The sequence below is a fragment of the Hesperophylax consimilis genome, chromosome 22 (genome assembly GCF_061612785.1).
Source record: "Hesperophylax consimilis isolate HC1 chromosome 22, BYU_Hcon_1.0, whole genome shotgun sequence".
NCBI lineage: Eukaryota > Metazoa > Arthropoda > Insecta > Trichoptera > Limnephilidae > Hesperophylax > Hesperophylax consimilis.
Genome location: NC_142857.1, coordinates 14,745,602 through 14,760,878, shown reverse-complemented (window position 1 = coordinate 14,760,878; position 15,277 = coordinate 14,745,602). Strand labels below are relative to the sequence as shown.

Below are 15,277 nucleotides of genomic sequence, written 5' to 3'. Positions count from 1 at the left end.
TATGTTATGCCCAGCATTTTCTTACAGCATTTTCGAAGAAGACGTGCTACAAATTCTTTTATTGCAAAGTTACATATTTTTAAATCTTTGTCCTAATAATTTGCGGTTATTTGCTCTTTGTTTAATGTCGCATTAGCGCATTCTTCCGTGAATTAAGTTATTCTTATTGTTAGGCTTAGGCCGCAGGAATTTGCGTTGTTTCTTTATATTTCCCACGATTTATAATAAATTCATATCGTTAGACAATTCTGCGTTAGTATTAAAAAACTTTGTGGAATGTGAAGCGATATTTTCCCTTTGGACGGAGGGTTATGTGAGGTTATTGTGTGACACACGTGTGCTGTTGATATTTTAGGTAATTTTATTTATTCTTCTTTCTTGGTATTAACTTTGGTTTCCATTAATAATAATAATAATAATAATGAGGTGTTTATTCCGGTATGTGCGGAGTTTAGTGCAGTCCCACACATTCCATATAGAGATACAATAAAATATATAATCAAAAACAAAAAGATAGAACAGAAAGACAAAGAAAAGAAAACAGAATAAATTGAAAATAAAATAGAATAAAATGATAAAATAATAGAATAATAGAAAATTGAAGCCTTTAGGGAGCCGTGACTATATTAGGCGCTAGTATTTTACTCCAGTGTGCGTCAATGCTGGAGGATGGTTTTTGGATTAAATTCTACATGGATGGCATTTCTAGTGCAATCAATACTTATTTTAACTAGCTGACGTGAACCCGGCGTTGCTGGGGGTTATTCTTAGAAGATAGATATACACTAATTAGTACTTTTCTGTAGGCCTTTTTAAGATATACAATTCCGTAGTACACATAGACATATGAATATTAGTAGACCTGCCCTAAGTGATTAAAAGCGTATTATCCCCACTCCCCATACCGGTTCCATTGGAGCCGGCTGGGCTCGCGTATGGCTTCCCGTGAATCTAGAAAATGTGACGTCATCATTCTTGTGCGAACTATGGTCGAGGCATCATCGGTTCATTTTACGAAATAACACGGCAAAATGTTGACTTGTGATATGAAAACTTGTAAAAATAGATGTGAAAAAGAGAATAAACCTAATTGTCGTATTACATTCCATAAGTAAGCATTATTTTACTTTATTTTAAGCTTATTCACACCGTATTATATGGATCAGTTTTAGAAACATATACTATCACATCACAATGTAGCGATTCTCAAGTGTGCTCATCGTTGTTTACTGGGGTAAGTAAATTATGAAACATTTGTAAAAGTGTCTTAACTAAATACTCTGAAACTAACTACGACTCTGCAAACAGAAGAAATTTACTTTGCCGAATTTGGACTTCGCAAATTAGTTCATAACGTGGCGAGTGATTTGCGCTCCCATGTAAAAATGTCTATTCATTCAAAAGCAGATTTTACTTTTAAGAAGTAAATGGTGATATTATAATGCGAGATGCCTATTTACTGTCAGATTGATTTATTGAAGAATCATAGTCAGCTTCACCCCCTTCGTTCTTCAACAGTTGATTTTACCCCTCGCCATTATCTTCTCGTCTATTAATTCCTATGTCTGTGGTAGTACATCATTTTGATGTATCTCATAAGGTTTAGCCAGCGTTATCAAAGTAGTGATCGAAAAAATATTTTTACGACTTGATTATAAAACATCGACTTTTCTCTACTTTCTAAAAATACTTTTATATGTAAACCTTCCAGAAGAAATTCTATAAATTATAGTAAAAACCATATTAATATCGGTTGCGCAGTTTAGAAGAACTAAGCACACAAACAGACAGACGCGGATAGCAACTTTATTTTATACTATTTAGAGATTACTGTCTAACTCATCGATTATTCTTTTAACGTATGGTAAAATAAGATAAATAAAATTACCAACCAACCTACATAAATATCATTAATTTTATAACCACTAATATAACTTTACCTTGTCACGAAATTAACTTTAACCTATTTGGAGATTTGCATGTCTTTGATCTCATAATTCCTACCTAGTATATACGTAATGGAGATGAATAAAATGTAATCGGGTGTTCACTGAATTTAAAATAAACCCAAACAGCCGGATTCTTGAAGTTATGTAGGCGATAAGAATTTTTATCTACATAATAATTTCCAGAATTCTCATTATTGTTTATCACCGAATTTGTAATTTTATCTAGAGTACCTAACATAGCCTCTTTTTGCAAATTCTCAAGGTCATTATATTTTATCTGGTAATATAATTAGGGTTTATTAGAGTTCAAGCTATTGTAATGTTAATGTGTAAATATTCTCATGATTTGGTCACAACCGAAGGTACGGAGAATACGAGATTGGGCTTTCATGAATGAAAAATGACCGCACGTCAACAAACATAAGGAATAGTAGTAACATTACGTTTTTTCTATTACCTCTACAAGACCCTCCACATAGCATCTCCAATGATGACATAGGCCACGATGGAACTTATATTCCTCGCGGCCTTCTGCATGGAGTTAACGTAAAAACCATTTACCCCATGTGGAAATTGAAAAATTCTACGATAAATTTGTTTAGGTTGTAAGCAATTGAAACTGGTAAAAAAGGCCTCCTTTATAGGAAACTGTGATATAAATAAGTTATACTGGAGTTAAAGTCTTATCAAATTTATAATATTTTTGTGTAATTTTTTTTTAATAAGTAAGAACAACATTTATGATTACAAATGATTTGAGATTTATTTTTGGGGTGTTATTATGCATCACATCATCACATAATGCGTATTACGCATTACATCCACCCCAATTATGGACACTGCAAAGCGATGAACACTGAAACGTTGGCTGAAGAAAGACGAAGCGCAACATGGAATAATATTACAAAAATAAATCACGAAAATATTTTCCAACGTAGTTTAGGTACTGGCTCATCTATCGCATTCAATATCAATGGCTACTACACATAAATTAAAATACATCTGTAACAAGTTTTTAATGATGTGAGATTAATGATATTAAAATAATACGCAAAGGTGAATTTCGGATAAAATTGAGAACAAAATTATGCGGCCTACGTTTTGGAAACATAATATAATATATAATGAGATTAATACAGTGTCGCTACCATTAATAAAGAGAATAATAACTATTTTCTTTAATCATTGGTCTGTTCATCCACCAACATGCAATTTTTTTATTAAGCTTGTTACGTTCTAAAACGAAAATGTTTGTTTGGCAAGCAAATTTTTGTTGATTTTTTTCTGTCAAAAAATCAAATACTTAAGGCGATGCTTAGTGCCAAATCGCTATTTTGATTAATCTTTATAACGAATTGGTGTACATTATGAAAAAAAATAAATAATTTAGATAAATTGAAGGTTTTCCTATCGTTTCGCTTGAGTAGAATACAAATAAAAAATATAAATGTAAACTACTAAAAAATATTTTTTCAATAGAACTGTATGAAAGCATAAAAGAAACAACTTTAAAAAAATACAGTATTACAGCAAGATTATCTGTAACAGTTTGACTTGGCTAACTTTTTTACTTTCTTATAAAATTATTTACAAAGTTAATAAAAACAAGTTTTGTGCTTGAAATTGAACGTTTCTTGACTCCGTTTGTCAAGCGATTGTAATGCCTATTACCTACAATATAAGGTATACCAAGAATATAAACATTTTTGGCTTGTAGCTTCCTCTTAATGTGTTTTGAGCTGGCGGATTCTACTAAGCTAATTTTTTTTTGAATGGTTTGGGATGAATCCTGAAATGATGGTTAGCCACATTTATATTACGATTATAACTCATTACGTTTCAAACTAACTGATTACATATATTACAAATTTATTAAAAATCCCTTCAAATTATTTGTAATTCATTTAAAAACGGGATTGCAGGCCATTAACGAATGAATTGACAGGTATTAAAAATACCATTAACAGCTTCACATTTAGTCATTAAATATTATTAAGACACGTGTTCCAATTTTCTAAAAGTTTATTAGGAAGCGGCCTGAAGTCCCATTTTGAAACGGATTACAAATAATTTGAAGATATTTTTAATAAGTTAGCAATACTCATTTTTCTCCGTGCAATCTTGTACATCTGTCCTGAAACCAAAAAAAAACAATAATAAAACTTTGTTTTGGAAAAATGGACGTAAAGATCTTGATTAATATTTTTGTTCAATTTTTTTTTTCGTGAAAAAAGTGTTTTTATTCAATATATTAAAAAAAATCTTAGTTTGACAATTTTTAAGTTCAATAAAATATACTTCCAAATCCAAAAACATCAAACTCGGTGGCAATTAATTATAAATATTTGTCTAGGCTCTGGATACGATATTCGTAATTTTTACTTATGTTTTTAATGTCCTGTTTTATGGCAGACTTGAGACTCGATGTCTAATCTATTATCTTCTTGAATAGATTTCCATTCAAATATTCTTTCTAGTGTTATTCGCTCGCCATATATATGCATAATTATTTACGATCAAAAATAATTAGTAGACCGAATGTTATAGAAATGAGATCTCTGAGGCGTATGTGTTGTAAAACCGTGTATGATCTTGTGAGAAACGTGGAGATAAGCAAATAATGCAAGGCTGATGGAAGTGTAACGAGTAAGATTTAGAAAGGGTCATAGTTTTGGCATGTAAAGCAAATGAACGAAGAAAGGAATGTAAGAAGAATATTTTACTCAAATGTGAATGGTAGCAGTCGGGGACGCCCGAGGATTACATGACAGAATAAAATAAGCCAGATATTTGAGTCGGGCCATGTAGAGAGTAAGAATAATAGAAGAGTATATATGAATGTGAATGAGGCAAGGAGTTTCTGCCAATACGACTTATTTGGCCGTCTGTCCTCTCTACCTGCACTTTCGGCAACGGCGTGATGGTTAATCAGTTATTTTTTTTATACAGCAACTCCGATAATTTTAAAAATAAATCTGGCAAGACTAAAATATTATTAATTCGATGTCAAAGAACACAACAGTATGCAACACCCTGAATTCCTTTATAAATGTTATTCTAAGTGTTTTTTTGTGACAACATAATATTTATATTTATCACACTAAACTATATTTTACTAAAAATAAATGAACACTTATTAAAATCCTTGAAAATATGATGAATTACGACTACTGCATACATAATGTGAAATGCAAAATAAAGCAAAGGGCTTTCGAGAATGATCGAATATGCAAATTCAATTTCGATTATTTACGGTTGCGTCCACTCGATTAATTTATCAAATTTCGCAAGGGCATCAAAGGGACTTATTTGATCCCAACCAATGACGTTCAGGCTGTGTGCGAGTGACGAAGGTATTGAATTGCATTACAGGATATAAAAAATGGAAACTTATGTTTTCAAAGCTACCATGAAATATAATGTAATAAAAAAATGAGTAATATAAGATTGACGAATGCTTTTAGTGTTTGTTCACAATATTTTATGACTAACCGTGCTTCTAAGTGTGAGCTTAAAAATATAGTATGCAGCTGTGTAGACCTCAAATTAATGCTCTGAAAACGACAATACGCATCAGATTTTGTATGGCGTGACTAAGCTTTCTGTGTATTGTTAGTCAGAAACTTAAGCTTTTGCAAATAGAGTCACTTTATATTGCGAAATTTCTTTCAACTGCAAAATGTTTCAAAGTAAATGCGTAGGTCAATGAATATACAAATTATTGGCAACTAACAATGACAACATCGTGACCGATCAAACGTTTTGAAATGAACTTAGGTTCTAGGTACGTTTGTGAGTAAAGAGTCGCTTGAATTTCTTTGATATAAGATCACTATGTAATGAGATTTAGCTTTGCAATGATGCATAAACAGTAAAGATTAATAATATAAACTAAATAATCAACCATTGTGGCCCGATATATGAGTTGCTTTTAAGCTCGGCTTGGTTGAATGGCGAGCTTAGCACATAATCCGTAAATAGGTCGTAAGCATGGACATCACTAGTATAACACATTTAGTCTATGATTTTAATAGAGGAGCGTGTTTCTTTTTTCTTTCCTAAACGCATTTAGTCAACAGCTGTCATTGCAATATCTATGGCGATGTTTCAAAATGTCAGCAACCGCAGTTTATTTTTGCGCGGGTTTAATTTAATTTTTGATAAAGTTTGCAAGGATGCTATTTTATTATTGTAAATAGCGTGGGGAGAAGAATTCACCGTCAAGACATGGACACACCTCATTGCAGCCCATGACTCCTGCCAAGTCACCATACAGTCACACTGGGGGTGACCTAAGACAGAGGTGTTGGTTATCCAAAAAATAGTTCCCGTAGCGGCGGTATCAAAATGTTCTACCGCATTCTATTTAACTTACGCCCTTCCTCTGTCAGTTCCATGTGTCACATGCGTCAAATACATACCTAAAGAAACTATAATATCTACACGGGTATAACCAATACAGTACACGCAATATTTATATAGTAGTTTGCATTTGCTTGCAGTTACTGCATTCGCCACGCTTGAAACATCTTAATTGGCAAATGGTGCGTGTGCCACTGGCGCCTGTCTTGATCCAGAACCGTCTGCAGACTGTCTGCCGGCGGCCCTCTCAGTAGCTGGTACAGCCGAGAGGCATACAGCATCCAGTCTGCCTGATGACTGTAGTACCTAGTACCGCTGTTAGTGTTGGGCAAGCAGCTTTATGTAAAGCTCCGTGCGTCAGATGATGATTAATTAGCTGGATTAAACTCTATTGTAATGAGTAGTGCACAGTTGATTTCATAAGCTAATAATACAGAGTCCAACCCAAGCTACTTATTAGCGAATGGAAAATAATCTCTGACGACTTTATAAGCCGTATTCGCAAGGAGTTAAATATGTGCTAACTGAGAGCTTTTGAAACGGTGTAGGGATAATATAAGAATAATATATAAGGAACTACTCTGTAGGTATCGGAATTTGAGACCGATTTTCGGCCAAAACCGGAAGAAATCGAATATTTGATTGGATTCTAGTTATACTAAAATCGAGTTTCTTACTGACTTACTTGTTTTCGGTAACCTGAATAACTGAAAGTATGTTTTAAAATTGCCTAAAGTTAGAGTTGTTTATCGAATAAAAATGGGTCCCGGACACTTAAAAGAAAATGTGAAAACAATAAGTGATCATTAATTTAATCGTCTTGAACAAATAGAGAAGTCTTTGAACGCCCGTGAAAAACAAATAGGAACTAGAAACTTACACTTGAAACGTTCTCGTATTAAAGTAATAGTAATTGTATACCAACATGAAAATAGTGGCACTTGTAAAAAATGCTCAAATTACATATCGTAGATTTGTGAACCAATGACCCATTTATTTCAATGGCGGCCGGCAATTATTTGAATCATGTTTATTTAAATAATAACATTTGATACGTATCATTATGTTTTTTATAACAAAATAAACATGGAAATAATGCGCTGATGATTCAAAGAAAAAATGATAACTTTCATCTGTCTGTTTTATTTTCATGATCATGACTTTTACCGTCATTAGATCTGTAATTTTAGACATAAATCTAGGCTTAACGATCTGTACAAATTTATCTTTAATGTGCGGATACATTTCTTTGTAATTAAAATGTTTTAAGTGTTGGACAGGGATAAGTTCAAAAAAAAGAAATGTTCGTAAATACTCGGCTAAATTATGAATACAACATTTTTTATCATGTTCCGTCGAACCTTAGTAGGGAACGCTCTAGGGCCTAATTATAATCAAAGAATTTGTGTTCTTCTACTGTTACTAGGTCAATTAACGTATAACTTAAACTGATATAGAAATTGTGTCAAACTACAAACTTAAAGTAAGTATAAAGGTATAACATATCAGTGGCGTATCATCCATGGAAACAGATTCTTATTCGTATAACGTTAAGTGTGAAAATGAAAATCATTTTCAGGCTTTTAATACGAATTTCTAAGTAGCAGCTTTTAGGTCATTGCAACCACTTGATATTTATTTATTTTAAGAAACACCGATTAATAGATACTAATATAATGTGCTGAGAAGAATGACAAAAAATATATTTTATAAATATTATGAAAGTATGATGAAAACATATTTGTGGAGGTTTGGAAACTATCACCATTTTTAAAATTTATTTTTGATATAGCGATAATTTTTTAAAGAATTTATTATTTAATAAATGTACCCCGCCAAGCGTTGATGTTGCTCCATCTGTCTGTGCAGATAAAGAAAATATAGTGCGTTTTGCTATTAACAAGTGGAATTAAAAAAACAACATGTTTTCAGCTGTCACAGGTGATATAAATACATTATATAAATGTTCGTTTGTTTAAAATCTTGAATCTCTGAAAGTTCTACACCGATTTATTTATTTATTTCTATACATACATTACAGTGTCTACCATAGACATATGAATATTAGTAGACCTGCCCTAAGTGATTAAAAGCGTATTATCCCCACTCCCCATACCGGTTCCATTGGAGCCGGCTGTGCTCGCGTATGGCCTCAAGTGAAATTTGAAAACGTGACGTCATCATTCTTGTGCGAACTATGGTCGAGGCATCATCGGTTCATTTTACGAAATAACACGGCAAAATGTTGACTTGTACTATGAAAACTTATAAAAATAGATGTGAAAAAGAGAATAAACCCAATTGTCGTATTACATTCCATATATAAGCATTATTTTACTTTATTTTAAGCATATTCACATCGTATAATATGAATCAGTTGTTACTATCACATCGAGAAACGTCTGGACGCGAAACACAAAGCTGGTTGGTTGCTGGGAAGTAAATTATGAACATTTATAAAAGTGTCTTAACTAAATACTTAAACGACGGCCTTTTTGCTTAAAAGCGACTTTTTGACGGCCGGCATAGTCCAGTGGTAACACATTGGACTGCCATTACGAAGGTCGCGGGTTCGAACCCGGCGTGCGCAAATAAATTTTATTTGATTAATTTGTGTTTTTTCAAAATTAATTAATTAAAATAATATATAGTATATTTGCGGCACGTTCCAGAGTGGAAGATACTACCAGTATCGCCCTGGTGTAAGACCACCATTCAGAATTGAAACGTTGCTCCAAATGGCTTTAGCCGTGTTTAGTGACTAGATCTGAATAGCCAGGTACTTCCCCACCTTCCTCTTTCCCTTCCCCACTTACCTTCAGCCTCACAACATCCCCCAATTGGGGATGCCATAGTCTCACTGGCTCCAGACGGGAGCAGTTGGGACTCTTGTGAGGTATTCACTATAAAAAAAAACGAAATATTCGACTCTGAAAATAGAACCGAATTTTTTGCCGAATTTGGACTTCGCAAATTTGTTCATAACGTGGCGAGTAATTTGTGCTCCCATGTAAAAATGTCTATTCATTCAAAAGCAGATTTTACTTTTAAGAAGTAAATGGTGATATTATAATGCGAGATGCCTATTTACTGTCAGATTGATTTATTGACGAATCACAGTCAGCTTCACTCCCTTCGTTCTTCAACAGTTGATTTTACCCCTCGCCATTATCTTCTCGTCTATTAATTCCTATGTCTGTGGTGTCAACCAAATATTTACATTTGTATATAATACATAAATTTAGAACTGTTGTTAGTATGATTGCTTTGAAATTTTGACACAACGTTGCTTTCGAACATGGGTGTGTTTTTATATACCTATATTAGAAAGATGTCACCTATTAAACATATCACAGGCTTTTTTGGAAAACAATGCCGTCTGTTGGACAGTAGTGATTTTTTGAAAAATTTGAAAAAAAAAAATTTGAAAAAAATCTGTTGGACCGAAAACAATACGCGCTATTGTTTTTCTATCTGCACATACAGACTGAGCCACAGCAACGCGTGGCGAGGTACAGCTAGTATAAATATATAAAAACACAGGCGTATCGAATGCAACTTCGTGTCAATATTTCAAAGCATTTCATAGAGATTTCAGATTTTGAACAAGCAAACATTTACATTTTTATTTAAATAGATTTATTTGTTTTCGGGAAATCGAAACAATAGTGCGTTTGAAATATGCATGGCATAATAATATTATGCTTCTCTTTTTGTTTCCAAGAATAACGATAGGTACAACTATTTCTTTCTTGCTAAAATATAAACCAAAAAAGTTATATTCATTTGTATTATTAGCTGGTGAGTCCTAGCTTATTATCTTAGATAGTTTCTATTTTGACCATTTCATAGTTTTTGCTTCTCCGTTTCGTTTTACGTGTTACTGTACGCCAATGACATGTTTATGTAGTTAAAGGTAGTATATTTTGAGATGTTTTTAAATTCGATTAAATGGCTGTGTCCGAATAAAGGCTGACACATTGATGGCAGTAATTTACAATCTATACTAATACACCAAAGAGAAAGAAAGAATTGGAACCATAAAGCAATGAGCACTCTTATGAATAACAATTCCACGATTGCAACCTAATCAAGCTATTATCTCTTTGAGTAATTTGTTGGTATTAAAACTTTGTCCGTTATCCGAGCAAATCTTTGAGTGGGCAGTTCAACAAAAGTTTGTGGCTTCAACAAACGGGTCTATGTGGATTGCAGATGACAGGTGGGGGGTAAGGTCGACCCTCCAAATAGCTAGTATATGGTATGACAAAGATAATTTTACTAGCTTAGAAATGGTAAAATTGTGGATAGGGACAGTGCTAGAAGCAACGGAAAACAACAAACACATGATAGTGAAGGTATGTAGAAGGTACTGATGGTTTCATGTTACCTCGACACAGTGACAATTCAACACACCTTTAAAATGTGATATAAAGTCAATAAAAGCGACGAAAAAAATTAATTAACCTAGTTCCACTTTTCACAACTTTATATCACTTTTTAAAGGTATGTTAAATTGTTATATTGATGAATTATCCGGTCACCGTTTATTACCTACCACATTTATTAAATTATGTTTCCATTACTACCCGGTTTCACCAAATTTTGAACATTATTAATAAAAAATCTTTTTCATATTGAACATTTGGAAAATAATATGGCATCTTGTCATAGTTTTTATTTTGTTTTCGATAGTTAAATGGAAATTTCGGTAAATATTCGGAATCGCTGGACATGAATTATACGAAATATTTTTAAATAAAATATAAAAGACTATAAAAGGAATCTGACTGCATTTGGGAAATTTTTAATTCTAGTATTTAAATTTTTTTTGTCAGTTTCCTTTTATAGTAATTAAGGTAAATCAGAAGGTTTATTTAAAAATATTTCGTATAATCCGTGTTCAGCGATTCCGAATATTTACCGAAATTTCAAAACTCCACAGCTCATGATGAACTTTCTAAATTAATTTAATAACTTTAATCTAAAAATCTAAGAGTTTTTTTCTCAAATTTTTTGAAGCCAGAGCTCATCGTCCAAAGCCAAGCGAAAATTTGCTTCCAATGCAGCCAGTCTTGCGACTAAAAACACCCTCTTTATTTTTAGCAACCAATTTAAAGTATCTCGTTACACAGTAGAAATTACATGCAAATTATCCTTGGAAAGTTCATCGCCTGTAATAAACCCGTAATAGCATTAAACAGGTGAAAACAATATCAATTTATTAAACCCGCATCGATCTCAATTTTTGATAGTTGTCCATTTAAGTATGCCGTTCAATTTTTACGTAAAAACCGATATTGTGAACCGGCTTGGTCTCCGAGAGACTGTGGCCCGCGGGCAGTGGTGTGAGGAGGGGAAAGGAAGGCACATAACTATTGCGTAAGTCGCAATCTAGTTAAATTATAAAGCAAACAAGGTGATTGATTGATACATCTTTCTCTGTTTTTACTCAATTAAACGGACTGCATTCACTCGGTAGGCACAAGGGGAGGCAAACCTTTGGAAATGCTGCAGCTTAAACACTACCAGACACATTCAATTTGTGTTCTTCGTAATATGTATGTTTTTTGTAATTAGAATTCTGAGGCACATTTACGACTTCCTTAATAGTTAATTTTTCAAAATGTGGGATCTAATGTCAACAAAGTCGCATTTACATTTTCTCTTAGCCACTCAAGCGATTTTTGGCACAAGTTTGGAAAAACGTTTTGATCGTTCGCTTGCCTTAATGTGCCAAATTTTTAGAACTTAAAAATATTGGATTAACAGCGAAATCTAAGTCGATTCAATGGATCTAAACCGCAATAAGTAGTTCGTATGTTTCAGTATATATTTTGTTCCAGTGGAAATTAAATTTAAAAATATGATAATGTACTTACATTTTGTATTCTCTTCAAGAAAGACACATACATGTGTTATCTCTAATTTCTGTAAAAAGTCGAATGAGTAAAAAGCCCCTTTGCTCTACTAAAAACTAAGAAAATTTGGATAAATATTGATATTTACTAATGTTTGCTGAATCTATCACACATAACCTAACTTTATGGAAAGAAAAAGGCCATAATCCCACTTTTTGAGCTGCAACTGGAATCGAAATCACAATCTTCAAACTCAAATTTACGAAGCTACGGAAGCCTCCAATATTCTGAAAATCGCTGTGAAATCCTTATTTTTTATGATTATGGTTAAGAAAACAGCTTTAATTTGCTTGAAAAGTCTTCAGATTGCTTTAAACTTCTGCCTTATGAAGTGTATTGAATTTAGTTATAACTTGGTTCAATTAGCCTTTCGGTATTTTCATTTTAAAGTTTATCTTCTAAGCAAAATTTCCACTGTATTTGGGTGCCACAGTTTGGCCACAACATTTCGGTAGGATGTGTGGTTGCATAACAAGTCAATGTATACGTTACTGTAACAGGCCGAGGTGCCAACGCACAACTTTTCATATTCGGCTTTCTGGACCAGCCGCCTCTTTGTACCTACAATATACACTGTGCTTTATATTTATACAGTAAAGTCAACCCAGTCAACATATATAGGTACTGTTTTGCATACGTAAAAAAGTGCAGATAAACAAATAATGCAGTAAGTTGATTGCATACACTGAAGATTGTTCGCTTTTTTTCAATCGAGGAAAAAATTACGTGCATTGATGCGAGCTACGTTTTTCTTGTTTGTTTTGTAGAATTATCATAGTTAGGCTGTGTGTAATTAGCTCCCATTATGATTATTGCAACGAATATTAATTTGCAAATAGCTATTTTACTACCGTCTTCCTTTGATTGTGGTGGCCATCCGAATAGATGATCGTACACAAATAATTTTTAAAAAAATATATAAGAAATTTGGATTTCGTTAACTGAATGTTATGCTGTATCAAAGGTAAGGACTGTGATAATCATTGTCTTGGATGTCTATAAGTATAATATTATTTTTTTTAAAATTATATTTAAAAAGGAAAATATATATTTATTGTTCTTTATTCTTGTTCTGTATTATTTAGTACGCTAGTCGAAGTTTAAAATCATTTTCCACGCACAGGAATAATTTTTTATAATCTTTTAATTGATTTCAGCTTTAATCTCAAGACTTAACAATAAACTTTTTCAATTAACTCGCAAACAATGTTTTACGTACTTACGTCATATTGAAAAGTTTCTCACAATTCCATAATCACGCAATTCCAAACGTCACAGAGCTTTTGCGTTATGTCCCGACGCGGAATATAACGAACAAAAGCTTTCTGGTGGCTGTTTCAGTGGATGCTCGTTAAAAGCTCGTTATATCAGCAGAACGAGCTTTCTGCCGCCGACATTTTGTAAAGGAAACCCTTGTTAAATGACAAAAACACTCCTAATCCTCCATTGTCTGACCCTGGCTCCGTAGTAAAGGCTACATTTACGTTTTACCAAGATATTCGTTTATTCATTACATTACACCTTTATATATTAAAATAATGTATAAAGGTAGGCTTATTGCCAGGTGGAAATTTATTCCAACAAACCCAGCTTTGATCGAACTTTTTCGTACTATGAGTGGCCCGGTAGGTACTAAAAGTTCGAAATAATGCGATGGGCTTGAGATGATTTCTTCATTTTTATTTTTGTAGATTACTAATGAATTGTATTGTTAATAATTACTAATGTAATGTTTTCTTTTTGTTACAGATACGAGTATTTTCTCAAACACAAGAAAAAAACGTTGGAAATACATTATTTTTTCGCTAAAAAATAATGGTGTTTGTCAGCAAACTACAAAACGACAAAAACTTTAGTGAAAAAGTTTATAATCAGTGATAAAGTGAAGTGCTATTACACAAAAAATATTTAATATAACTCCGATGTCTTTATATAAGACAACATTATCGAAAAACGATAAATAATAAAATAAACAAAAGCCGCTTTGACAGCGCGCGCTTTTCATTGCGAAATTCGAAGCCGCCATTTTGAATGTGCGTTCCGTGATAAGCGCAGACTGCATTAGCATTCTGTATTTTTTTCCATTAGTTTTTCAGCTTTTGAATTTTGAAAGAACAAAGCAAGATGGCTGTCATGATAGAAGCGAGGTCTTTTAGACCCTTCAAGTCTTCGGAGGAGTATCTTTATGCCATGAAGGAGGACTTGGCCGAATGGTTGAATACCCTGTATCCTGAACTGATGATCAACGTGGACAACTTTATGGATCGTCTGGACACCGGTGTTGCACTATGCAAGGTAAGAATTTATTTAAAACATTTAATATAATTTTAAAGTACGGTTAGACGGGTAACCGCCATAGACAAAAGAAAACTGCTTGTTTCTTTTAAATACGTAAGTACTGGGCACTACTGGGTTTAAAATACTCTGTAGTAAATATTATTTACTCTGCACAGTAGGTCTGAGGGAAATCTCGTGGGTTATGTAATTTTTGAGGATGCTTGGGTAGGGATTTTAAGGAGACGAGGGTGTGGATCTATGTTACGAAGAGACCTCAGGTGCGTTGTATGAAGAACAAATTACGAAATGTAATTTAAAGTGACTGAATAAAAACGACCCATTTACTCTCGGGATAATATGTCGAATGCTGGGCATGGTTTTTCATGGTACAATAAAATTTAGTATAATTGTACGAGACAATATACTGTCCGTACAATAACTGTAGATACGAAGGTGGCTGGGTAAACTTGTCAGCGTTTTCAGTCTTGGTAGATGTTGTAGAGGTTTTGTGGTGGAGTTTAAAGCCACGAACAGAGAGGAATTTATTTCCAGATCTGAGCTGACGAAAAGAATTTATTACTGGCAAAAACTGAATTTACTACTGAATAAAACACTTGAAAATATTTCTTGAGACTTTGGAGACTTGGAGATGGTTTTTCAGGAGAGAGGATTCCCTCTCAGAGGTAGCTGTTGAACTGACTTTGTATGGAATTCGGTTCTCTATTTATAGAACGTTTTCAAATCGAACCCTCTCGGAGGCGTTCTATC

At 33.2% G+C, this 15,277-nt stretch overlaps 1 protein-coding gene across 1 annotated transcript in view; it reads left to right on the top strand.

Annotated features, from left to right (window-relative positions):
* The window catches only part of pigs (GAS2-like protein pickled eggs), a 379,701-nt gene that overhangs the window by 29,656 nt on the left and 334,768 nt on the right, over window positions 1-15,277 (top strand). Inside the window, exon 2 of the mRNA XM_089644950.1 lies at window positions 13,982-14,527. Coding sequence (XP_089501076.1) covers window positions 14,357-14,527 — 171 coding nt within the window. The 5' untranslated portion in view covers window positions 13,982-14,356. The remainder of the gene's footprint in view (window positions 1-13,981; window positions 14,528-15,277) is intronic.